The 24,695-nt window shown below is 50.0% G+C and overlaps 10 protein-coding genes across 10 annotated transcripts; 5 read left to right on the top strand and 5 right to left on the bottom strand.

Annotated features, from left to right (window-relative positions):
- Positions 1 to 1,019: 1,019 nt before the first annotated feature.
- Positions 1,020 to 2,428, top strand: P153DRAFT_43192 (U3 small nucleolar RNA-associated protein 11). The gene is made up of 2 exons (XM_033672937.1): positions 1,020 to 1,481; positions 1,578 to 2,428. The coding sequence occupies exons 1-2, from the start codon at positions 1,386 to 1,388 to the stop codon at positions 2,319 to 2,321; spliced, it is 840 nt and encodes a 279-aa protein (XP_033522252.1). The 5' UTR covers positions 1,020 to 1,385; the 3' UTR covers positions 2,322 to 2,428.
- Positions 2,429 to 2,534: 106 nt separating this feature from the next.
- P153DRAFT_293978 (3-hydroxyacyl-CoA dehydrogenase type-2) lies at positions 2,535 to 3,323 on the bottom strand (the record flags this gene model as incomplete). The annotated part of the gene is made up of 1 exon (XM_033663927.1): positions 2,535 to 3,323. One exon carries the CDS (start codon positions 3,321 to 3,323, stop codon positions 2,535 to 2,537), a length of 789 nt encoding a protein of 262 aa, XP_033522253.1.
- Positions 3,324 to 3,535: 212 nt separating this feature from the next.
- On the top strand, positions 3,536 to 4,359 carry P153DRAFT_43188 (uncharacterized protein). Its single transcript, XM_033672934.1, has 2 exons — positions 3,536 to 4,273; positions 4,321 to 4,359. Coding segments are annotated over exons 1-2 (597 nt in total). The 5' UTR covers positions 3,536 to 3,677; the 3' UTR covers positions 4,322 to 4,359.
- A 339-nt stretch (positions 4,360 to 4,698) lies between these two features.
- Positions 4,699 to 6,094, top strand: P153DRAFT_358030 (TFIID-31kDa-domain-containing protein; the record flags this gene model as incomplete). The annotated part of the gene is made up of 2 exons (XM_033666767.1): positions 4,699 to 4,877; positions 5,125 to 6,094. The coding sequence occupies 2 exons, from the start codon at positions 4,699 to 4,701 to the stop codon at positions 6,092 to 6,094; spliced, it is 1,149 nt and encodes a 382-aa protein (XP_033522255.1).
- A 347-nt stretch (positions 6,095 to 6,441) lies between these two features.
- On the bottom strand, positions 6,442 to 7,166 carry P153DRAFT_342783 (uncharacterized protein; the record flags this gene model as incomplete). Its single annotated transcript, XM_033665977.1, has 2 exons — positions 6,890 to 7,166; positions 6,442 to 6,776 (listed from the first exon to the last, which is right to left on the bottom strand). The coding sequence occupies exons 1-2, from the start codon at positions 7,038 to 7,040 to the stop codon at positions 6,442 to 6,444; spliced, it is 486 nt and encodes a 161-aa protein (XP_033522256.1). The 5' UTR covers positions 7,041 to 7,166.
- Positions 7,167 to 8,066: 900 nt separating this feature from the next.
- Positions 8,067 to 9,729, top strand: P153DRAFT_342786 (Metallo-dependent phosphatase; the record flags this gene model as incomplete). Its single annotated transcript, XM_033665978.1, has 4 exons — positions 8,067 to 8,172; positions 8,225 to 8,715; positions 8,762 to 9,060; positions 9,117 to 9,729. 4 exons carry the CDS (start codon positions 8,067 to 8,069, stop codon positions 9,391 to 9,393), a joined length of 1,173 nt encoding a protein of 390 aa, XP_033522257.1. The 3' UTR covers positions 9,394 to 9,729.
- A 622-nt stretch (positions 9,730 to 10,351) lies between these two features.
- P153DRAFT_432313 (uncharacterized protein) lies at positions 10,352 to 11,339 on the bottom strand (the record flags this gene model as incomplete). The annotated part of the gene is made up of 1 exon (XM_033672960.1): positions 10,352 to 11,339. Exon 1 carries the CDS (start codon positions 11,111 to 11,113, stop codon positions 10,352 to 10,354), a length of 762 nt encoding a protein of 253 aa, XP_033522258.1. The 5' UTR covers positions 11,114 to 11,339.
- Positions 11,340 to 11,740: 401 nt separating this feature from the next.
- Positions 11,741 to 13,929, bottom strand: P153DRAFT_432314 (uncharacterized protein; the record flags this gene model as incomplete). The annotated part of the gene is made up of 5 exons (XM_033672961.1): positions 13,732 to 13,929; positions 12,656 to 13,679; positions 12,511 to 12,610; positions 11,991 to 12,459; positions 11,741 to 11,943 (listed from the first exon to the last, which is right to left on the bottom strand). The coding sequence occupies exons 1-5, from the start codon at positions 13,865 to 13,867 to the stop codon at positions 11,741 to 11,743; spliced, it is 1,932 nt and encodes a 643-aa protein (XP_033522259.1). The 5' UTR covers positions 13,868 to 13,929.
- A 5,084-nt stretch (positions 13,930 to 19,013) lies between these two features.
- Positions 19,014 to 21,175, top strand: P153DRAFT_423873 (uncharacterized protein). The gene is made up of 4 exons (XM_033672457.1): positions 19,014 to 19,224; positions 19,288 to 19,562; positions 19,618 to 19,689; positions 19,747 to 21,175. Exons 1-4 carry the CDS (start codon positions 19,173 to 19,175, stop codon positions 20,779 to 20,781), a joined length of 1,434 nt encoding a protein of 477 aa, XP_033522260.1. The 5' UTR covers positions 19,014 to 19,172; the 3' UTR covers positions 20,782 to 21,175.
- P153DRAFT_423874 (glycoside hydrolase family 28 protein) lies at positions 21,136 to 23,280 on the bottom strand. Its single transcript, XM_033672458.1, has 5 exons — positions 23,001 to 23,280; positions 22,215 to 22,944; positions 21,962 to 22,161; positions 21,720 to 21,881; positions 21,136 to 21,660 (listed from the first exon to the last, which is right to left on the bottom strand). Exons 1-5 carry the CDS (start codon positions 23,011 to 23,013, stop codon positions 21,257 to 21,259), a joined length of 1,509 nt encoding a protein of 502 aa, XP_033522261.1. The 5' UTR covers positions 23,014 to 23,280; the 3' UTR covers positions 21,136 to 21,256.
- Between the last annotated feature and the right edge of the window lie 1,415 nt (positions 23,281 to 24,695).

Consider the following 24,695-nt stretch of genomic DNA (forward strand, 5'->3'; position numbering starts at 1 on the left):
ACAAGAGAATCTCCAAATGCAAGTGTACCGGGCTTTTGGGAAGCGCCCGCGCGTTGGTTGATTGGAATCGGTGCTTGTAGTTGAACACACAGTCTCAACTCTCGGATGAAAAGCAGTAAATTGAATTAGATCGTTACGTCTTGGCATTTTAGGAATACCCAACTCTATCTGAACTGCGCGCGTATCCAGATTACAACAAATCCATCAATTTGAGTGCCTGCATGATCACATCAGCCGACCAACAATCCAAGAAGTCGAGAGAAAATCCTGATCCTAATGAGCAAGAGCCTCGAATTTGAGTATGGTGTGACCAACTAAAAGTCTTGGACAGCAATCTCTTAATAGAGCCGAGCAGGTCCCTATCCAAATCGCACCAGATTGTACTGGGTCTTTCTTTATTAAAGGTATCTTCGTGCTTGTGTGTCTATACTTTAGGTGTCGTTGTTTGGTCTGCCTGTTGGAATCGTCAAATCCATTTTCATGTGCACAACGAATCTCAGATCTCTTGCTTGCAGCAGTATATTCTGAGCCATCTCTCTGTTGAGCTATTGATATGTGAACGGAAAACTGTCTGATATCCATGCTTTGGTTCCCTAGATCGTAGGCCAGCTCATCTCGACTATCTGTCAACATTTTCATCACTACGTGTACGAAAACTTAGCAATACCAGGTCTGGGCTTGTTAGTCAAAGTGAAAACTGTAAACTCACGTGTCATGGAGACCTGCTCGCCTGCTATGCCAGTCCTGGAGTGAAGCACAATCAGGTCTAGGCCAAACCTGTCATACGTTGTGGGACCACGCGGCTAGACGCCCGAAGTTCACACCATATTCCCTCAGTCGTCACTGGATATTTCAGAGCTCAAAAAAACAAGACACTCAAACGAATACAATGGCTTAATCCGGCGATGGTTTATTGGGACACAACTGGGTGCTATGTCTAGTGTGGTGGAGTCGGCTTCCATCACACCTAAGGAGTCTATGACATCATGAACGACCTCGATAAACCAGGTCGCGAATACCTCTTGAGAATCAATTCGTTACGAAGCCAGCGAAGTTGAGATGCTAGGTTGATTCGGCATACCGTGGCGATAGAGTCTTCTTAGCTGCTATCTCGGGTCGCGGCGAGCGTAGAACAATTTGCAATAGCCAGTGAAAAGAAAGTCAGAACACCACGAACACAGATTAGCAAACTACCGTCCGTACCCTGGCCTGAGGTGGTTGTTGATTGTGGTCGACTCACGTCTTCAGGAGACATACTAAATTCCAGGCTAATCCCGAGCTGGGTTAGCTTTCGCAACTCTTGGCGCGACTTATCGATATCCAAATTTTTGGACAAGTTCAACATCTTTCCCATAACATCCCAACCTGCCCAACAGCCCGCCAAGATGTCGTCCATGCGAAATGCCGTACAGCGGCGCAACCATAAAGAACGCGCGCAGCCCGCCGAGCGCGAAAAATGGGGTCTTCTTGAGAAACGAAAGGTATGTTCACCCACGTATGCGCTTTGCGCAAGAGCTCCACCTATTCACAGGACGCAACGCACTTCTTACGAACAATGGCTGACCTGATTTCTGTAGGACTACAAACTCCGGGCCGCAGATCACCGTTCGAAGAAGGCGAAACTCAAGATCCTTAGCGAGAAGGCGCGCGAACGAAATCCCGATGAATTCTCCTTCAAAATGATGTCGTCCAAGGTGGATGCAAAAGGCAAGAAGGTAGCTGACCGTGGAAACACGGCGCTTAGCATGGAGGTGGTGAAACTATTGAAGACGCAGGATGCTGGATATATACGGACGATGTTGCAGATGGCGAGGAAGGAGAGGGTGGAGCTGGAGCAGAGGTTGGTCATGGAAGAGGGCGAAGTACGCGCCGTGAAAGACAGAAACAGCGGTCTCAAAGGCAAGCACCGGGTGTTTGTTGAAAATGAGGAGGAACAAGAGGAGTTCGACCCGGAGGCGTGGTTTGGACGCGGGGAAGACATCCCGGCAAAACAACCGAACACCGATTACGTTGAGAACATCTCAGCTGAGGACTCAGAAGACGAGGAAGACGAGACGACAGTTGCATCGAAACCGAAAATCCTATCGAAGAAGCAACTGGAGGCGCAAAAGCTGGCGGAGAAGGAGGGCAAGGTCTTCAACAAGACCAGAAAGCGAGCGCAATCAAGAACTGCATACCGGCTAGAGATGGCAAAGAACCGCGAACGAGAGCTCGTAGCGGCCGAAGAGGAGCTTGAGAAGCAGCGTGCCAAGATGAACAACTCCGTGGGAGGGACGAACAAGCACGGGGTCAAGTTCAAGATTCGAGAGCGCAAGCGTTGAGCGATTATGCACTGGAGCGCCTAGCGACTAAAATGGGCTATACAGAGTCTGATCGATGGCCTTCTCATATGGAGCGTTTGCAGGCCACATGTAGGCGGTTACAGTAGCAGAGCGGAAGCAGTAGGCGCAGCATTTTGGCCTAGGACCCTTGGAATTTCGGATTGATGATAGACGTCTGTAGGTATCCAGCTTCTGCTTGATCATCCTCAATCTTCAAAGCCTCGCCGGCATTCGCATGGCCCCATCCAACCGCAATACCGTCCCGTTCAACATCTCATTTCCTACACACTCCCTCACCAACCGCGCGAACTCTTCCGGCACTCCCGCCCTCTTAGGAAACTCCATCGAGGTCTCCAAACTTTGTTTCACTTTCTTGCTCAACATTTTCGTCATCGCGCTGTCAAACATACTGGGCGCAATGGTCACAGCCCTAATCCCATACTTTGACAGATCTCTCGCAAGTGGAAGCGTCAGACTTGCCACCGCTCCCTTGCTCGCCGCATACGCCACTTGTCCCATTTGTCCGTCAAACGCAGCGGAAGATGCGATCATGATGATCACACCGCGCTCACCGTCAGCACCCGAAGGCGTGTTCGTCGTCATATATGGTATCGCCTGGCGTATCAGATCCAACGTGCCTCGAAGATTGATATTCAGCACGAAATCAATACTCTCAATCGACAGCGGCTCGTTGTTCTTGTCCACGATCAGACCAGGCATACCGACGCCAGCTCCTGCTACCACGCCTCCTATCGACTTGCCCGTTTCTTTGACCCATGCGACTGTGCCAGCGATGGCAGTCGCGATGGCTTCTGTGTCTGACACATCGGTTTCGAAGAACTTTGCGCGTGAGCCAAGCTCCGAGACAACGGAGGCTCCGTTGTCGGCGTTCAGGTCGAGGAGTGAGACGTAGGCTCCGTGAGCGTGCAGGTCGCGCGCTGTCGCGAGGCCGAGGCCAGAGACGCCGCCGCTAATTATAAAGGTGCGATCTGCGATCTTCATCGCAGCGTCTATGGGTTGGAGGGTGGTGGGATGATTGACTTGGTACTTGTGTGGACGCGGGTTGAAACGGGTGAGAACAAAGTAGTTTCAATACAGAATAGAGTTGATCGCGTTTCGCTAATATGGTGTGATTCCTTTGGAGCTTTATGCAAGGCAGTAAGAAGAGTAGACGACCGTTCCTCGAGAACGTGAAGACAGCTCACTTCTGCCTCGGCACGGTGTTACCCAAATCCAACCTCCGATCATCACACGCCGCCAAGATTTCGACCCACTAAAATTTGCTTGCACATCGCGACAGGAAAACACACTAGTGTTCTGCTTCCCTTTTCTCCCCCTCTCACACCCCACTCGACAATGAACGCAGAAGCATACCTCCGCGCCCAGGGCTGGAGAGGGTCTGGCCATTCTCTCGACAACCATGACCGCGGGATCAAGAAACCGCTTCTGATCGCGCACAAGCAAGATCAGCTGGGACTCGGGAAGAGGAAGGCGGCATACACAACGGACGATCAGTGGTGGATGCGCGCGTTCGACGAGAGTTTAAAAAACATTGGTACTGGACAAGAGAGCACGCTCAGCCAGATTCGTGAGAAGGGCATCAACCGCGGAGGACTATACGGGTTTTTCGTCAAGGGCGAGGCGATCGCGGGGACGATTGGGAGTGATGGATCGACAATTAGCTCTAGAGTGAGCACACCTGCTACACCAATGTCGGGGAACGAGATTACGGCGGCGGCGACGAGTACGAAAAAGACCAAACGCAAGCGCGAAGCAAATGGCGACTCTGATGCGGCGAAGAAGGCGAAGAAAGTACAGAAGAAGATTGCCAAGTTGGGAGCTGGGGAGAAGGCTCAGCTTGAGAAACGCGCGTCTGAGAAGAACCAGACGCTGGAGGAGTATGTTATGCGCCGGATCCAGAAGAAAGACAAGAAGCGCACGACAAGAAAATAGTATGTTGAACTGCGACACGATCTCTCTTTTTTCACTGACTCTTAAGGTAATGCGAGATTTCACAAGTGGCAAAAACTATAAAACCCTAGAAGCCCTTCCTAGACGTGGACATTAAATGACGCGTCACAAAGACTTCAGACAACGCCACGCGACGAATGGCAGACGCATACATTTCGCGCACGGGGTGATATGAGTGTTGGTGCCAAATGAGTCAAGAAAGAGTTGCGAAACGAGGCGGTCATGAGGGCGAGAAGAATTTCTACATATGATGTAGACCCACACACCTCGCCGATGGCCTCCACCCCTACATTTCAACATCTGAGAAGGCCATAATCCGGGAGAATTCGCAGCGTTCGGTAAGAACGGGAAAATATACAAGTAACTTGTACACGGCTCGGAATGTGAATGGGGACGTGGTTGCGTGATGGGAGTAGGAACTATGCTGGGCTTGCTGACCCTAAGAGAGTTACTCTTGCAGAATGCCTCGGATGAGCACAGCGTCGGGGTGGATAGAGCGGCCAAGAAGACCGAGAACATCACAACGCAGGAGGGGGAAAAACAAACTGGTGACGACGGGGAGGCACCTGTGCTTAAGAAAACAATGTAGGTTACCCCAACTGTCGTGGTTGCCATGGTCTATCAACCGCATGTAAAGAAACTACACGTACACGTGCGTAATAAAAGTGTTCCGAAGGAATGCAATACTTCCTTTCCAAGCAAACCTTAGCCAGAAATTACCGCAATTTTGATACAGATGCAATGTGAAGCATCCTGTGTTCTCTTCCGCTCTCAGTCTTGGACGAAACTAGTCTCCACAAATCACTACGATCCCGCTCTTCTCTCACCCCAGACAATCCCTCCTAGTTCAGCCCTACCGTAGAGCCGCGCCAAGTCCGGTCATAGCTCAACCTCCGCCCGCATTCAACTTCGCGACGCGCCTCACTCCAACATCAAAGTACACAACACCGACCCGTGCTCTCCGCCACAACCCACAACCCACCGCCATGGCATCGCCCGCCGCCGACATGCCAAACGGCATCTCCACACCACCTGCCACAACCACCAATGGCGCAAATCCCAGTCCCCCAACCACACAAGCCTCGCAACAAGCTTCGCAACCCGCGTCACAACCCAACGGCGCATCGACCTCGACCTCCGCCCCCACGCTCTTCCCGTCAACCTCCCTCACCGACCCAGGCACCTCGAAACGCCCCCGCGACGCGCGCCTCCTCCACCTCGTGCTCGCGCACATGGGCGTAACCGCCTACACGGAGCGCGTACCCCTGCAGCTCCTCGACTTCGCGTACAGATACACATCTGGCGTCCTGAGCGACGCGCTCGCGTACGAACCGCCCGTGCCCAACATCTCGACGGGCGGCAAGAAGAAGCGCGAGGAGGTCGATGAGGGCGTTAGCTTGAATGCGCTGCGCACGGCGGTCGGGGGCAGGGCGCAGGCACAGTTTCAGGGCGTGCTGCCCAAGGAGTATATGGCTGAGATGGCGCTGGAGAGGAATAAGATTGCGTTGCCGAGGGTGGAGAGGGAGTTTGGCGTTAGGCTGCCGCCGGAGAGGTATTGCTTTACGGGTGTTGGGTGGGGAATGCGTGGAGAGTGGGAGGAGGAGGTTGAGGGCGATGGGGATGATGATGAGGAAATGGATCTTGGGAGGGAGTTTGACGAGCCCGTCGACTTTGGGGTTGGGGGGCCGGTGGGTGGGGAGGCTGTTGAGGCGGATACGGCCATGGGGGGTATGGAGGAGGAGGAAGCGGATGATGATGAGTTTGAAGAGGCCATGGGGTTGAGACCAGAGAACAACGCGTGAGGGTGATGGGGAGAGATTGAGAATGGAGTTGGCGTATGGGGAAAAGCATTTCATGGCGTTTTGTATGGGGTCTTGGTTAGGGTATACCAGAAATGAGTATTTTCTACGCGCGATTCATCGTCGTGCGCTTCTTGAAATGCTACAGCTTTTTGCACAGTATCGTACACCTGTTCCTGGTTGTGCTCGCAAAGACACGGATACCTCCTCCGCCATGATGGTGTCGTGAACCCGACCACCTCACCTCAGATTCAAAGAGGTTGCTTTGTCTCAATTGCCTGCTCTCCCACGACTTCCACCACATGTCTCGCAGCACTCGTGCCCACATGACCTCACATCTTCCACACCTCTCATGTCCCACCCCAAACCCCACCTCTCCTTACCCCCCTATCATCCACCTTATTCTCCTCCCTCCGCGCCCCCGCCTCTAATATCTTCCCCTGCGTCCGCCCCTCCTCATCCAGATTCCACCACTCCTTGTGCTTGTGCCTCGCGTCCTCCAGCCGCTGCTGATGATCCTCGCGCGCCTTTCGTCGCTCCCCGGCGAGCTGGAACCACTGGGCGCGCGCCTTGTCCATTTCGTCCTGCGTCTGGAACTGCAGCATGCAGGCGTTCATTGTGAGTTTTTGGGCGCGGCAGGCCCATACCATGGTTATTGTGCGGCCGAGGGCGCAGGCGGCGAATGCTGGAGTTTGGGTTAGCGGGGTGTTTGTGGTGTCGTGGGTAGTTGGGGGAGGGTGTAGTGTGGTGGAGAGGGTGATCGTGGTTGTGGTTGGGGAATGAATCATGGAGACGCACTTTCAATCTCCTGCGCGCATTTCGACCGTGCGTTCTTGTAGTATAGATCCCGGACTTGCTGTTCTTGGGGTGCGGAGAGTGGTGTGGGGTTGCTGGGGCGCGAGTTCGTGCCGATGATCATGCCGTCTGATGATGGTGTTGGTGTCGCCATTGCGGGCGGATGCGCAGCCACCGAGGCCGCGAATTGGATTTGCAGGAGCGACTGGGTGTGAAATTATATGGGGAAAGAGCGTGACAGGTAGGTAAATGGGTGGTGGCGGGTACAGTTAGGACGAGCTGATGGGCTGCGGAGCTTTCGTGCAGATGAGAGGTCGAGATGGTTTAGTCGCGGGATGTCGGAGGTTGTGGTGCGAACGCCTCGGCTTCCGTCACTACCACCTCTGTTCATCCTCAATTGCGCGAGCATGTCTAAATTCATCAAGAACTTCAAGATTGTCGAGTTGATACGAACCGGAACGTGGGCAGAATCAATATGATGTGGATGACACCTTCTTCTCTTTTGTATACCTCTTCTTTTCTCATACCTCCACTCTGATTTCTCACTCCTCTTCAGCACTCGCTGTATCAAACTCATTTGCTCTCAAGATTCGATATTTCCCATCGTTATGCTGATAAAATCCATCACTCCAAGGGTATCAGACTTGCCAGAGAAAGAAGAATAGCTGTATGCTTCGTGTGATGTCACGAGTATAGTTGCAAAAAAGAATAGGCCTTGTACGAGACGATGCGTTTATTCGTGGGCGTCTTGATATAATCACGGGATTGATTGGTTCAAGTCGTAACTTTGTGCGTTTTTTAGATGCCGGGAATTAACATAGATTGCGCTTTCTATCAAATCGCCTGGAGCTCCAATCCACAGTTGTGTCTGTATTTCTGTCGTCTCCCCCAGGTCAAAGTGTTTCTCCAGCCTGCGTGCCTTCCCATACCCGATTAGCGACGCCTTCACCATGGCGGCCCGACGTTATCACCGGTTGCGTCGCGCTTTCCTCACTCATACCCTATCGTGCAAGTTCTCAAAATCAATCTCATTTTCTTTACACTCACTCACCTTCTCCAACTCTCGATCAGTCATCCACTGCGAGCTGTACCCGTCTTTGTCACTAGGTTTACTTCCACAATCATCATGAAGTCCATGCAACTGCTCTCGCTACTCTTTCCCGTTATCGGCGCTGCTCCAATGGCCGAGTCGGGTCAGAGCAGTGAACTCAACTATCCTGGCCTGCGATTCGGCGCTGACAAGAAGTTCTCCATCACCGTCTTCAGCGACCTGCATTTCGGAGAGCGTGAGTCACGCATCATATCCAGACATGCGGAACACATACTAACACAAATCAGCCACTTGGGCACGCAATCGTCCTTATGCGGATCCCAAAACTATCGGCGTTATGTACTCAGTCATCGACAACGAGCAGCCTGACATGGTTGTTCTCAACGGCGATCTCACTTCTTGCGAGTTCGTCGCTCCAGAGAACAGCAACGCTCTCATCGATCAGATGGTGTCACCACTCGTGAACCGCAACTTACCTTTCGCCGCGACCTTTGGCAACCATGACATGAGCAAGACGTGCAGCACTCGTTCTACGTCTGAGTACATGTGGGACAATGTCAAAGGCAAGAACGGTAAGAAGCTCTCGTTCACGACGTCGTCTGTCCCTGGCGCGCATGATCAAGTCGGCACGAGCAACTACTATGTCCCGGTATATAGTTCTTCTGGTGGCGACAACCCGAGCCTGGAGATGATGCTGTGGTTCTTCGACAGCAAGGGTGGTCGAGTCTTCAACCCCACAGGCGACGACATCCCTGTTGGAGGCTGGGTTGACGAGAAAGTGAGATGCCCCTTTCTTCTCTCTGAACTATATGCTGACTTGATAGGTCGTTTCTTGGTTCCGTGACACTCGTGATGGCATCAATCAACAGCACAACCGCGTCATCCCTAGCCTGGCCTTCGTTCACATCCCTGTACAGGGTATGCAAGCATTCCAGAAGCACGGCGGCCGTACGTCTACTACGGAACCAGGCCTAAACGAAGAACTCGTCGGCCACCAAGGCGATGTTTGTGATAGCAGTGGCAACAACTGCAACTACAACGGCGCCGACGGACCTTTTATGAAAGCGCTCGTCGAGACTCAAGGACTGATGGGCGTCTTCTCCGGACATGACCATGGCATAGAGTGAGTGTTCCCTGAAAGCGTCGTGAGTTGGGGCGATGTGTACTAATCCTTTTCAGTTGGTGTATGAAATGGGCCAAAAATCTCCCAACAAATCCTACCAATGGCAATGGCGTAAATTTCTGCTTCAATCGACATTCTGGCTACGGTGGCTACACTGATTGGACCCGTGGCGCGCGCCAGATTGTTGTCGACGAAGACAAGCTCGGCAAGAGCGAGCTTGAGACGTGGATTCGACTCGAGGATGGCAGTGTCTCCGGACATGTGACTCTGAACTCGACGTACGGCGTCGACCAGTATCCTCAAGTGCAAAAGTTGAAGAGTTCGGGTCCGTAGAGCAGGCCGAAACCAGAGGCGATGGTGGCTAGTGGTAGTACTAACGGTTTGACGAGCGCGAAGCTTCATCCCAAAGTCGTCTCCAACACAAAATCAAAAATGAAGTCGAAGACGACGTCGAGTTTGAAAACGAAGCCAACAAAAAAGCCGACGCCAAATACAAGTAGACCAAAGTCCAACCCCACCCCAGCACCACAGGCGAAGACTGACAAGCCTGAGCGCAAGATTCTGGCCCAGGTGTAAACACAACAGTCCCCGTTTTCGTCACTTTCATCAGTTCAGGTAGGACCATGCCTTAGACGCTTGTTTCATTTCACATACCCATGTTTTCTCCGCATACTTTACGGTGTCCACGTTCAGCAATGGGTTTTCACTTTTGATAGAACTTAATACAAGATCTTGCTGTCATGAAGCATATTGCACTTTTGGACATCATTGAATCATAAGCCGAAAAGTTGTACTGTGATAAACCGCATGTATACTCCACATACTTTGGGGATGGGTCTGTTGTGTGTTCGTTCTAAGTGTGTTCAAAGCACAGCATTTTCGTACTATGACGTCGACGATGTTTGCACGGATCAGCGCGACTTCTCTCCTTCACGCGACGCGTCACTTGCGGTTGTCCTTCCCATTCGCTCGTTCATCAATGAGACTGTGAATCAAGAGAGGTTTTGCACATAGTGGTAAGTTACGGTGACTGTATTCAATGTTGAAGTATTTATATGCTCTCACACAGTGCAGATCTTGACTCATCGACTCGTCATTTTTGCATGTTCAATATTCTAGACGCGTAAAAACACATGATATACATGCCCAGGCTATTAGTGCTTTTGAGGTTCCATATCAACCAACTCCCAAGACAACGTGGAAAGAGATGTATCCGGTCTATCGTGCAAAATAAGAAAACTTCGTCAGTCAACGTCATATCAATCGGCCTATCCTTTCCAATACCTCGATCTCACGCGTTGATGATCGGTTTTGGTTTCAAGCTCCTGAGCCTTATTTCGGTGTTGTTTCTATTGCTTCTCATACTGTGCCATAGCCAGATCGAGCCAATGATTAGGATCAATCCCACGATGGCGCCGCCTGCTATACCTCCAATAGCCCCTTTTGATAGCCGTTTGGAGCTCGATGGAGCAGCGGTTGCAGAACATCCGGATGTGCAAGTGCTTGAAGGTATGGTGCTTGATGTGGTCCCTGAAGGAACGGGTGTAGTCGTTGCAACTGACGTTGCAGTCGCTGACGTTGCAGTTGCTGACGCTGTATCCACGGCAGTCGAGGTGGCATCAGGGCTGTTGAACGTCCAGTGTTGCCCTGGAGAATCCTGCGCTCTGAGTGTTGGTCGCAAACTCCCTTCATCAATGTCGAGATAAATGTCCGGGCCTGTAAAGTTGTTGCTGACCTTTACACTCCCATCGCTCTGTTTGTTGAGCAGCCAGTACTGTCCAGATCGCCGTTGTACGGCATAGAAGTGTAGGTCGATCGAATTGCTACCGTAGTAGTTGTCGACATCAAGCGCGTTGTAGTCGCCCTTCTGTACAGTGTGGAGCCGATAGTAGTCGTCGACGTCGGTTTCGGTGAAGTACCATAGACTGCTGTCGCCCGGACTGGATGATACTACGATGATGGATGCGTTGAGCGAAGTCGACGCCAGGGACTTTGACGAGCCGATCAATTCATTTGTAAAGACGTATTGCGCGGTCAGATTAACGTCCGCCATTGTGAAGTAATTTACAGGCAGTGTGAGAAGACAGTGTTTACTGAAGCGACCTAGGGAAGGCAAAGACTGATATCAAGAAATATTTTGTTTAGTGTTCGAAGCGAGACTTGAAATTCTAACAGTCTATAACTTCTAAGTATAAAGAAAGGGTTCTCGTCGCCAACGAGACCTGCAGACGGATGGGCGATGCAGCGGGTGCGCAGTAAAGGCCGAGGGCGCACCTAGCGTCCGCCACACGTTTGGCTCTTGTCACCTGCATGATATTGACTTTGAAAGGTTGCAGCAAGGTCACACAGGGCTGCGCGCTGCACACAGCCTGATGCGGCCTTGCTGCGGCTCGAAATTGGAGGACCAGGCTCAGCTCTGTTTGCGAATACGAACGAGTGGATGCGCAGTCCTCTTCGAGTCTCGAAAGGCTGACGCAAATTGAAAGCCACACGAACAAGAGGTTGACTTGGTTTCCTAGGCACACGGCTGTGATGATGCGCTGCGTACTAGGATATGTCTACTTCGGGCTGATGGGGGAAGATTCGAGAGCCCTTCAAACAAGTTAAGTGAAGCAAAAGCAAGAAGACATAGGTACTCAACAAGATCGGGAAATGTTTCATTGGACTCGACGTGCTATTGCTAATACTTAACAGCGCTTCTTGCTAGTTCCATGTCACTCCACCAGATGGAAGCCTCCAGGACGTCCCAATCCAACTCCAACACTAGCTTTATTGTAGCCTGGTAGGAGGTATCTGTGCCAAATTTTCGAATTCGGCCTGGTCGATTGCGCTCAAGCTGGATTTTCGACAAGTCGATGACCAGTTCGCATGCTAACTCAAGCTCTGCTTTGGAGTCAGTCACTATTTTGGAGCTTTGCCACTTTTCTTACCATCTTGCGCATTCCCAAAACGTGTCGGTCGTTCCTCCTCATTACTCGAGTTTCGAAAGATAGGCACCTTCAGCGTATCCTGTCTGAATTTTGTCAACTTCAGGTCAATGTCCTTTTCCACTCTGCGAGGCCCATCAGAGAGAATCAGGTCTCCTTTGTTCAGTAGCCAAATGAGCTGTGACCGGGCCTGAGCAGTCCCGTTGCGTTGGAATGCATCCTCATCGAGGTGATGCACTTTGTTGAAAAGCTCGTCCATGCAGATAGCATAACTATGCCGGCAAGAGTTCGTTCTCTTCAGATTCTGGGTACCCTTCTTCTCTATTCCACAGACTACTGCGCCTTGGACCACCGCTGTCCAAGACTCGTGTGGCCTTCGAAATTTCATCAGTAACCCCTCTTCCTTCAGTGTATCCTCTATTTGCCATTGTAAATATTCAGACTCTCCAAAACCTCCGACGAGAAACAGATTCTGTGTTCAACATCAGAGGCGTGCCAGACATGAAACGCAAGTCGTGCTTACTCTGGGACGACTACCTCGTAATTCGATTCTTCTGATGTGCTCCTTGATTAGCTTGACGATCTCAATGAGACAAGCATCAAAGAAGTTTTCCATTGCCTTTCTACCCGTTGTCAGTAATGGTCAGACTGGATACGTTTAGTCCTACCTCGGGATCGTGATCAATCCTTGATTAACTCTCCCGGGAATGTTGAGATCTTGCACCGGATCTGGCAATGTCAAACGGAGATCGCGAGAGTCCATGCCAAAATGCTTCTTCAGAGCATCGAACTTCTTCATGAGTGCTCTCATAGCCGGAGTTTCAGAGGCATGGGAGGCATTCTTTCCTATATCGAGATTGGGGTCGAGTTTTCGGTATTCCTCATCGCCGAGTAATAGTCGTATCCACTCCTTGAATTTTTGGTTGATGAAAATCGAGCCGCATTTCTCGCCTGTGGGCAATCCGACTTGATCAAGCTGAAGTGATGGATACAGTCGCTGAACTTGATAAGAGACTACATCTACTGTACCTCCCCCGGCATCGCACAATATGAAGTATTCCCGTTCCCTAAGAAACTCTTCCCGCTTCTCATCCCGATAGTAGCGTGCGGTGTACAGAGCTGCAGCCTCGGGTTCAGTGATGAACATCACCTCTTCTAGCTTCGGAAAGTTCAATTGGTTGAAGCCTGCTTTGGAGAGCGCTCGAAAGGTTGAGTTCATAGCCATGTAAGACCACTCAGTGGGCACTGTGACGACAATGTCCGTAGCGGTATGCTTCCTCAGCACACTGCCAAACTTTTCCACTTCTTGCTCTAGCCACTCGAAAACCTTTGTCAAGTAGTCTGTCACGATCGCCTCCGGACTCTTGTGGGAATATGGCGGGAGATCCTGGTTTCCTCTACTCATCATCATTGCATCGAAGTTGAGATCCATCATGCCGTCCAAAACCTGAAGGGTCATATCAAGCTCACCCAGTACATCCTGCAAACCTAGCTCAAGTTTTGTATGTACCATGGATACTGCGTCGGCACTGAGGTTACTCCCCCATTGTTGCTCCGTGGCCTGACTTGGTCGGGAGTATGAGATCACGCTCGGGACCTTGTCGTGATTGTCCATCTGCGGGCCCCAGTCGGTCATGACATCGATCTGGTCCAGAGCGCATTGCGCACCAGACGGAGTAGCATATGCTACGCCTGAATTTGGTTGTCAGCAAACATATATCAGTGTCCTTAACTCAGTTCTTACCAGTAAATGTGGTACCATAATCTAACCCAATTACCAGCCGAGTCTCCAGTACTTCTTGTCCCATGAATCCATCGCGCGTATACTCGCTTTCGTTTTGAGTCATAGAACTATGTTCAGTTGAGTTCATGGAAGCCATGTTGATTGTTCAAAGAATGACGGGGATAAGGCTCTGAACTGCATTTCTTTTGAGCAGCAACGTGCGAGGCTGGAACGAAAAAGGCTTCATGATTGACCCAGAAAGCCTGGAGGTAGCGAACTTGCGCTCGATTGCCCAGAATGTGATGGACACGTGCATGGCTGTGACTCCACGCATGCACTAGTGATGCAGGTAGGCGAGCTGATCTGATGGTGTGGGCACCAGGTGAAGCGAGGAGATCCGAGAATCAGCTCAGCCTTGGTAACTACATAACCACAGTAGATGTAAATCGCCTTATTTGGAGGAGATGAGCGGGGTAGTCAAGGCTGTTCTAGCCAGTAGTGTCCTGACGCGTGGTCAGAGTGATCGCGAGGGACAAGGCTGAGTCTCAGCCTTGCTGCACCAGCGCCGGTGGCGCTGGAAAGACTGACGGCGGAGATCGGAAAGACTTTATCTTCATTGAAACTATGTCGCCTCGAATATTAGGTTGGCAGGGGGGCGCTGTGCCGGATTTAGCAGCACAAGCACAAGGGCGGAAGAGCTTAGGCGCCATGCACACCCGATGCTAAACTAAACAGTTCATAATCACGATTGTCTGGGTCTTGACTAGGTGCATCAAAAGCTTGCCAAGAACAACAAGCTATCAATGGTACCCAACATCTGAGAATGGGTGGGTGAGCAGATAACTTCCAATCGTCGAACACTGATTGACCAGGCAAAGACGACGACATCACATCGAGGACATCACTGATTCCGCTTGAGAAGACACACAAAAAGATACGGAGGAAACGAAAGACAAAAAAAGCGAACAAGGAAGGCAATCATCAACACGTTGAAGTTGCCACATCGATGATTTCTGCCAAACAGGGCGCTACAGCTGCCTGGGCAAAGTTTCGCGGAAAACAGAGTAACAAGGATGCAAAAGTTGCAAACGCTTCTGACAACAACGGCGAGATACACATTTTTAATCCAACACATGAGGATGCGTTGTATGACCAAGCAGGAGCAGTAATCTGCAGCCCGATCTCAACTCCCATAGCTAATGCCGAGATTCGACGTCGCTCAGTTCAGTCAACGCCTACCACAACTCCATCCGAACTCGAAGCTCCTCCGCAAAACAACCACCCAGAGTACGAGCAGTCTGGACAAAGGACCCCAACGTGGCCTTCTACATCCTCGGATGACTTCATTGGAGGAAGTCCACACTCGCCAGAGTCAACGACAGCTCAAGCAGGAGTATATTCTGTCAGCACTGCTTACGCGGATTTTGAAGACCCGATCCATCGTGTAAGTCACATCTAATTATGGCTAAAATTACCACTGACGAGCCGAATCATAGGCCTCAGTTCATAAAGATAGCTTGTCGCAGCTAAATGGTATCAAAACGGCCCTCCTACAGTTATCTTCTGATTACTCTGAACTGCAATGCTCCAACGATCAATCCGTGGAGCAAGGTGTCATGCGACTTGTTGAGCATTACGGTGAGCTGGGTCGTACCCTGAAAGAGAGAAACAAATCTTTGAGCGCGAAACGAGCAAAATTGGACAGTTTCAGATCCTTGGAGGCTGGTCTGCTGAAAGCTCAAAATCAGCTGCAGACTTGCAGCAAGGCACTGCAGGATACAAGGCGAAACCTATCGATGGAGCAAAATAAAGTTTCAGAACTGCGGAGAGAACGCGATAGTCAGGTGGCTGCTCTGAATCAGAAGATTTCTGGGTTAGACTACCAAAACAGGGACCTCATTGCTAGTCACGGCAAACGGGCGAATGCTGAACGCGAAAATCTCCAACGAGAAAGAGATCGTCTCAAAGAGGAGTATGAGAGCCATCTACGCAAGGTTCAACACGATGCGGAGTTGGAGCGCAAGAATGCACAGAATCGTCATCAAGCAGCCCTGGATGAGCTACATATCCAGTTGATGACCGAGCGTTCGGAATGGGAGCAGAAGGAGAGAACACTGAAAGAGGAAGCAGAATCGCGCATAAGAGCAATAAGGGCAGATCTCAATAAGCAGCTATACCAAGCCGACGACAAATACGAGGAAATGATGAATCGCCATGAAGCTGAGGTCCTGTCGCTCAAACAAACGGTGGCAGAGGAGCAATCACGACAAGGAGAAGAGTTGCGAAGGCAAAAGGAAATACTTACTCAAAGGCACCAGGCAGAGAACCACCAACTTCGATCTGCAGCCGAAGAATTGAAGCTAGCATTTGTTGAAAGAGAACACTTCAAAGGCCTGAGAGATCGAGAACTTGCCGGAAAGTTTGGCAGACTCGCAAGCGAGGTGGAAGATCTGTCCGCATTGGAGTGGGACGATTCAAGACATTCGGGATGGCCCTTTTCGGACCATCAGCTTGGGCAGATACATTCCAAGAACAAAAGGATACTCAAGCAGCAGATTGTACAGAACTCCTTATGGGTCATACTTTTCCAACATATCTTCCGCTCCCCTTTCTTGGTTATGGGAGTAGAGGGGCAGAATTTGGACAGCGATTGGCTTCAGATTTACAGTTCAGGTAAGATTCACGACAAACATCTATCGAATCGCGTATACTAAGGTCCCAGACACTCTCGCCTTCCAATGGCCAGACATATCTGTAGAATTAGAAAAGCAACGCTATGAAAATGCGAGGTCATGTTTGGCTGCTATCGACACATCGGCGAAAGTAACGACAGAAAACCAGAGGCTCAAGAGAAGCTACGAGAGCTCGATTGGAAAGACCTTGGACAATCTTCAGCATGCTTTGCAAAAGGTTGCTCCACTTGGAGCAAAAGACCGCAAGGTGCTTGATGGTATCGTTCGACTATGCGCGAAGATCTGGCTGGAATGTTGCTCGCAGCGTTACAGACTGCTTGTAATCCTGCCAGATGGATATGATGATTATTTGATGTCAACCAAGAGGGAAACACCATCCCTGAAATTGGTAGTCAAACCAGAGCTTAAACGATTTGGGAACTCAAAAGGCGAGGACGTCTCCAACGGAGAAAATGTCACCGGCTGGCAGTGCATGGTGGTGAGTTACACAGTTAGTTGATTGGTACGAATTAGCGTAAGACTGTAGACGTATGAGTACGAGTATTATGTGCTACCCAACGCAAAAGAACGCCACAAAAGCCCTTGTATCGTAGTTTTGAATCCATGCATGCAGGGGGATGTGAAGTGATAGCTATGCATCCCGGAAATGTCCGCGCGAATGCCTATTTGGAGAGAGACCGAAAAAGCATGGTGTCATATGCACGCCTGTGAACGGATCGCGTTCCAGGCGCTCAAGTGGCACTCGTTCAAGCTGAGCTATTGAGCCTTGTGCGGGGATGCTGCGGTAATCCACTAGCCTTTGATACAGCCTTCCTTGCGCCTTGCTTGGCAAGCTTAGGATGATAGTTCCAGACTTTTGTCATGTCTGAGAGTTGCCGAATGATTGTCGTCACCGTAAGCAGATAAGTCTTTCTCAGACACACAACCTCCCAACTCGACAAGATCACCGCACTCGTTCACCTCAGTGTTTCAATCTTCCTCAACTTCCACCAGCCGCCCAACACCCATCTCAGCGTATTCCAGACGCTGAACTGTTGATCGCTTCTACAAATCGTAATCAGGCAAGTGGCGACGATATTAACCCCAAATAGTGACTAGTGTTCCACTACTTTAACCTTTGTCATCTGACTGACTGTTATTTACAGCACTCGATCATGCCGGGCCTCAGGAAATTGAAGAGCATGTTCAAGCTGCAAAGGCAATCTTATGCCGCACCACCACCCTTATCTTCAATCAGCGATGCAGAAGAACCTGCGGCACCCGCATTCCAACAACAGTCTCAGCATCAGCGCCAGGATGTACACCAAAGACCAGTCGATCCAACATTGCTTATCTCTGCTGAGAACATCAGAGAGCTGCGCGAACTCATTCGATATCGATATGCTCTGGACATCGAGATATGGCGCCAAAGGCGCGTGAAGAGTTTTAAACGGGGTAAACTCCAAGAGAACATGAGACGCTCGGACGCAGCTCTAGTAGCTATCAAAAAAACCCTGCTCGAATGGGACCGGAGAGAATACTTCACATCGGATGTGGAACACCAGAAGTTCAAAGAGATCAAGAGCCGACTTATGGGTGGCGTCAAAGCCCATTGGGAAAAGAACCCTCCGTGGGAATTTGTAAACATTGGAGGGGATCCTCACCTTGGACCTTACGAGATGTACGGTCAACCTGTCACTCTACCTGTACGACCCACGAATGGGACTCAACGACCCTTCGCTGAAGCTCCAAGCCCCATGGCTAGCGGTGGAAGAGTCGCATCAGGAACCCAACGACCAATGACCCAAACCCAGCGACCTATATCTGGTCAACAATGGCGAGGCCAGCCATCGTGGGATCGTACTTGATCGAGATTATTGAAGGAATTGTTGTTCTGCTTTCATAGTTTTGCTTAGGGTCAAGATTCTGAGTTATAATTGAGGATCCTACACGTAAATTCGATATTAATAATAGCGCAATCAGCAGCAATCAAAAATAGATGTCGTAACTCCTCGTCATTGTTCAGTATCTTGACTTGGTAACGACTTTTGTGGGACTCTCCACCTTGGGGCTTGAGATGTTCTGCACGTCGAACCGAGTACAACAACTTGCATCGCTGCCGAGACGCCCTTTTCATTTCCAAGGTCCAAGAAGAGACACAAAGCGTTGACTTGTGGGTTCATCCCGCGCAGTTTTTGGATTGTCATGTTAGTCTCCGATGGCACAAAGTCGCAGCAGGCGTTTCCTCAAGCATTGTAGTACTTGAATTGCGAAGGGGGTCGCGATTACCAAATACAGAATAGCAGCCTGCTTGGTATTGGTCGGTGAAAAGACCCCACAATTCAATCTACAAACTCACTGTCCAAGTACGTAGCTCTTGTTGTCCCGCTGCTTTCGCAGAATATTCCAAGCTCGGTAATGACATCGTAGACGCGGGGCTCGATGCAGCCCAGATTTATTGTGGATAGTGGCATCGAGATGCGGTGTACGTGTGTGTTGTTTGTTGGCGGAGGCGCGAACCCCGCGGCGCGGGGCAGGGGTTACTAGTATTGACCAATGGCCGTGCTGGGTCATGTCTTGTAACTTGGTTTAACCTTCCATGCCAACGTTCGATACCAAACATCCAATCGAGTGACGTCTGACGAGACCCCTCGATCGTCATGGCATCAAAACAACGCGTTCTGTTCTCTTCTTCTTATATCTCACTTTTCTCCTCTTCCTTTTCAAAGCTACAATTGCTCTTCCACAACCACCTATCTTCCACCTAGTTAACCCATCCATACACACATCATGGCATCCCTCGTTGATAGCTTGACGGCCTCTGGAGGTGCTGAATCCGTAGGTCAGACGCTCCCACCTTCAAGACGATATTGGTAATTATGGATTATAGCTAACATATGAGCAGGATTCCTCAACGATATCGTTGCCCAGCTATGGCCCAACATTAACATCGCCGGTTGCAGAATGACGAAAGAGATCGTTGAGCCAATCTTGGCCTCCACACTCCCAGGCCCGCTCTCTTCGATTCGTTTTGTCAAGCTCGACCTTGGCCCGGTACCAATACAACTCGCTAATGTGGACGTGCACAAGACCTCCACTGGTGGGATCAAGCTGGACCTGGACGTCATTTGGGAGGGACAGAGCGATATCGAGCTGGACGGCAACATGGTCCCCAAATTCGTAAGCTTCCATATTCTATGCGTCTCTGCCTGGCCATTAATTGATTTGATGGTAGGGTATAGAACACATTCATCTGAAGGGCAGGCTCTCAGTGTTGCTAGCTCCCTTGATGGATGTCATTCCCCTTGTAAGTGCTGTACCTATATGAGGATCGATATGCATTGCATGCTGACATGAAAGACAGATTGGAGCTGCGCAAATAGCCTTCATCAACCCTCCGGAGCTGAAGCTTGACTTCACCAATGCCGCCAACGTTGCCGACTGCTTCCTGGTCGAGAAGCTCGTTCGCAAGACTATTCTCGGCATCATCTCTTCAATGGCCGTCCTTCCTAACCGCTTCATGGTCAAGCTCGACGCCTCAAACGACTACTTCAAGACGTACCAACCTCACCTAGGCGTCCTCCGTCTGACCGTCCATCAAGCAGTCGGTATCAACGGCCCGCAGAAGAGTGGTGTCAAGAGATTCATCGGCAAGATCGTCAAGGACGTACCCGACTGTTACTGTCAAGTCAACGTCGGCGCTGAGGAAGCGTGGCGCACTTCGACTAAGAAGAATGATCACGACCCTGAGTGGAACGAGACACACGATTTCCTCGTCGCGGACTACGACCAAAACATCACACTTGATGTCAAGGATGATGACTTCGCCGGCGACGACGACATTGGCATCGGCGCCACCACCGTCAAGCAGATCCTGCTTGCCGGCGGCTCGCAGGAGGTGGGCCTCACCCATAATGGCGACCCGACAGATGCCCGGGTGACACTCCAAGCCCAGTTCTACAACTTTGTCACCGATCCTTCCGCCCTGTCAGCCGAGCATAGCCAAGGAGAAGGCCAAATCTGTGGCCTGGCCACGGTGCTGGTTGCCGGCGTTCTTGGACTACAGGGCCAACGCGATGAGCTACACCCCGGCGTCAAGGTGACATGGGGCGCGAAGGAGTTCAGTACTGCGGTCCAATCGTACACGCCAGGCACAGATATCTTCAACCCCTCTTTCGACCAGGCGTTCAAGATTCCGATCACGAGGGATATGGTGGCCAACCCAGCGAACTTCAAAATCTCGCTGATGAACCAGAAAAGCGAGACTGGAGCCGTCGAGATTCCTTTTGCGGATGTGCTCAATTCTCCTGAACTTGGCGTGGCGGGCAGTTTCGATGTTGGTTCTGGGGTGAGAGTCAGAGCCAGCATTTCTCTGCGTGGCTTGCAGTTGGCTCAGTAGACAGAACGGAATTGACGTAAATATCGTCTTGAGTCACATGACGTAGCAAGAGCTACGTAATACAAAAAGCTTCATGCTCCTTTTCTTGATATCAAGTTCGCAATCTTCCTCTTGACTTGCGAGAATGGTAGTGAATTTGTTCTAAACCGCCCAAGGAGCGGCAGTTTGGAAAGTGTGTGAAAGTCTTATGAGGCAGAGCTAGGTTATCCACTTACGTCTTCCAAACTGTTGATGTTCTCTTGTCTCATATTTCTGAGTAAACAGTCACGATTAGGCTGCAAAGGAAAGACCTGAAATCCTGCTCTCGTTATTGTCACTGATGCCACAAAATCACTGATCACAAGTCTTTTAGAAAACAGATGATACATTGCCAATCTGATTAGGACTACACTTTCGTCGACATTTTTCATCAATTGATGTATGATTTTCGCCAATACTTCCCTTTTACCATGTCATGACTACTCGTACCGAAACCTCAAACAAAGTGGCCGTCGCAATCGAAATTGCCGTTCGTCTTGAAATTGCACAAACTCTCCACACCTCCACCCGTGATATCAACGTCATTGATCGTGATGTTGCTGCAACTGGCCGATCCACAAAGAATGTAGTAATCCCTTCCTTTCTCCGTAGCAGTACCAGTCACATTTTTGATGGAGATATTTTGAATGATGACACCATTGGTTGGGTTGCCAGTCGGGCCGCCGTTCAGGTAATCTTGCTGGATGTCGATGCCATAGATGGAGATGTTCTCAACGCGGATGTTCTCGAAGATAATGTCGGAGATGAAACCAGTAGTGTTGGAGTTGGACTTGATGCGCGCGCCGTTCTCGGCATTGAGGACGACGGAGTTAAGGAAGGATATGTTGGTCACGTTGTTGTCTACGGGGAACGAATATTAGCTCTAGGTGCCAATTTTGGTGGAACATGGATCAACGTACTTGATTTTCCGCCTACAGAACCAATGGATAGGCCGTGGCTGCCGTTGCAGTACATGTTGCTAACTTCGATATTGTTTCCGCTGGTGACAGCTACGCAATCATCCTGGTTGATGACGGTGCTGTCGTAGAGCTTAGTGTCGTTGGTAGATCCAAAATCAAACCCTGGGGAATGTCAATACTGCCATCTCAGTAGAGTGTCATGTGCCTCGAAAGGCGCTTATGCGACCCAGGATGTGACGTACCATCACTGTTGTGTGAAGCGGGCAAGCCGTTGGACCGATTGTTAGGTGCATATCCGGCACTGTTGTTCAGTGTGATATGGTGAATATCGAGTCCAGCACTGTTGGAGACGCTGAAGCAGTGAACAGGGTAGTTTTGGATGTATATGTCGTGAACAGTGCTGGATCCAAGAACTTTGGTAAGTTCAATGAAGTGGTTAGGCCTATGTATGTTGTTAGCACCCATCTTTATATCAATTGAACTTGATCAGCTCACTTGGAAATACCGCCGTTGCTACCGAGACCATCCCACCATGACTGGCCATTGCCATCAAGAATAGCACCCTCTGCAGCGGTGATCTCAATGTTGGTGCCGCCAACCTTGATGAAAGGGTAGTTGGCGTCGAAGTACTCCCAGAACGTGGTACCTTTGAAGGTGACTTTGGTTCCAGTCTTCAATTTTGAAAGGTCAATGGTTGAGTTTCCGGGGACGGTAATGCCATCGAGGGTAATCGAAGTGCAGGCCGCTGTCGCAGCTGGAATTGCCGAATATGCGGTCACGTAGCACGCATCGGCAGGCACAATTGTCGCTGTGGGTGTGGTCACAGATGGTGTACTCGTGATTATAACCGAGGCAAGGTCTTTCGAAGAGCTTGACACCGCTGCTGTCGCTGATGGCGTACTCGTGGTTGTAACCGAGGCGATGTCTTTCGAAGAGCTTGACGCCGCTGCTGTCGCTGATGTGCTAGTAGGTATGGCGGTCGACGTGCCACTGTTCAAGCAAGTGCAAGCGCTCGAGATCTTTGCCGGAACCTTGGAATATTGTGCAGCAAATGCAGGTACCGTGTGAGTTGCACCCTTGGTGTAAGTGGAGCAAAATGGCTTCGCGACGACGGCGAAGAGCTGAAATAGCTCAAGGCAACTGTCTTTGGTACAAGTAGGTGCAGCACGCTCGTGCAAAACTGCAGCTTGGCCGACGCTGGCAAGGGCCAGTAGTGTTGAGATACCTATGAAGCAAAGGAATCAGAACGTGGACTCCTCTGTAAGGAAAGAAATTTAATACCAGTTGCTCGCATGTTGACAAGACGTAGATTTTCCGGCGAGCTTCGCTACGTGAATTCCAGAACTTTGAGAACCTGGGGAAACCTCAGGTGTCGAGACAGTTGACGGAATCGTCTAACCATCGACGTCTTGATCGACTCTTATACTCCCTCCCGATTCCAGGGTGTCTTGAGCGATATTCGCGCAAAGACCATGTAATTTGTGGCGAGGGGTCGCCATCCTGGCCCTTGGACGCAAGCATCCCAAGCACTATGGCGAGGACACAGTTCATCGGTCCATGGAAATACCTCGGCTGACCATGCCAAGCGCTTAAAGTAGCTAGCATTACTTTAGTTTTAAGACTACTAGAACTAGTTTAGAAAATCTTTAAAACAAGTTAAAATATAATAGAAGAAGATTTATTTTATTAATTCTACTAACTCTAACCTTAACTAACCTTAACCTTAACCTAACCCTAACCTCTAACTAACTCTAACCCTAATAAAACTAAAGTATTTTCTAAGTAAATAGTAGAATGTATTAGAAAGATCTTTAGAACTACTTTAGAACTTATTTAGAACAAGTTAGAAAACTTCTATACAAGTAAAATAGAAATATTATAAAATATCTCTAATATATTTAGAACATGTGTTACTAAAAGTTTATCTGTCTATGCTAACAGCTTTGGCAGGTGGCAATTACCTGTCTGCGTTAGTCTATGGACAGCCGAGGTATGTCCATGGACCGATGAACTGTTTCCTCCACTATGGCCAAGAGTAGTCAAGACACATCAAGGAAACGTCAAGATTTTAATTGCGACACGACAGAACCTCGGGAGACGGGGTTTAACCGGTAGCCTATCGGCGGCAGAGGATAGAGCCGCGCTCCGTTTAGTCGACGCATCAGGGTCAAATCGCTAGAAATTAGCAGTCCGGGGAGCCGCAATGGTTCGTGTGGAGAATGGGGTACGCTCGGAGGGTGTAAAGACGGAGAAATGAACTTCCGTCCACTAACTGTAATGAGTTGACGCCGCGTGTCGGTGTGAACACTAACAACTGCGCCGCAATTACGAAACACAACGTAATTTGCAGGCTAACTCTTGGCTGATGGCAAATACGAATTTAACAAAAATGTAATAAATAACTCAGTAACTTACAAGACTTAGTTACTGTTGCTCCAAAAACAATGCATGCACCCTGTTTAGGCAACTAAGACCTCGCTTACCAACCCTCATACAAAAATCTCGCTAAGCTGTCACGTTCGTCCTCCTTGTATTCCTTTATTTTCTCTTCTCTGTCCTTGAGCCTTCCGCACACCCCTCATCTTCGTCGATCGCCTCCAATGCATTCATATCATGGAAGCGTCTGCCTTGTATACAGAGGCCTGCCTCTCTATCATGCCTGATGTCTAACATCAATCGGATGGGAACCTCTTGCTCGGACCTACTACTGATACATTCTTTTTTGCAGATCGTCCCTTAAAGCCCTCGTCGAGTTGATATGTGTAAATCCGCCCGTCAATCAAGGCGGATCTGATAGAGGAAGGAGCCCGGAGTGTAAGCTCCACCACGACCAGTAGGACGATTGCAACTAGGAAGCTAACAACTTCGATAATACAAGGCGATGCCAAGACAAACGTATTTCTCGTCTTTTCGTTCAAAGTATGGCCATAAAACACTATTTCCTGGAACCTAGAAGTGGATATGGTCAATGACGTG

Source organism: Dothidotthia symphoricarpi (genome assembly GCF_010015815.1).
Source record: "Dothidotthia symphoricarpi CBS 119687 unplaced genomic scaffold P153scaffold_13, whole genome shotgun sequence".
NCBI classification, from domain to species: Eukaryota; Fungi; Ascomycota; class Dothideomycetes; order Pleosporales; family Dothidotthiaceae; genus Dothidotthia; species Dothidotthia symphoricarpi.

Coding starts and splice junctions, on each gene's coding strand:
- P153DRAFT_423873 (XM_033672457.1), top strand. CDS start 19,173: ATGGCATCCCTCGTTGATAGCTTGACGGCCTCTGGAGGTGCTGAATCC. Junction 19,225..19,287: donor TGGAGGTGCTGAATCCGTAG/GTCAGACGCTCC, acceptor ACATATGAGCAG/GATTCCTCAACGATATCGTT. Junction 19,563..19,617: donor GCAACATGGTCCCCAAATTC/GTAAGCTTCCAT, acceptor ATTTGATGGTAG/GGTATAGAACACATTCATCT.
- P153DRAFT_423874 (XM_033672458.1), bottom strand. Junction 21,882..21,961: donor CGCTTCACACAACAGTGATG/GTACGTCACATC, acceptor GACATTCCCCAG/GGTTTGATTTTGGATCTACC. Junction 21,661..21,719: donor TTCTGTAGGCGGAAAATCAA/GTACGTTGATCC, acceptor CGTTCCCCGTAG/ACAACAACGTGACCAACATA.
- P153DRAFT_43188 (XM_033672934.1), top strand. CDS start 3,678: ATGAACGCAGAAGCATACCTCCGCGCCCAGGGCTGGAGAGGGTCTGGC.
- P153DRAFT_43192 (XM_033672937.1), top strand. CDS start 1,386: ATGTCGTCCATGCGAAATGCCGTACAGCGGCGCAACCATAAAGAACGC. Junction 1,482..1,577: donor GTCTTCTTGAGAAACGAAAG/GTATGTTCACCC, acceptor TGATTTCTGTAG/GACTACAAACTCCGGGCCGC.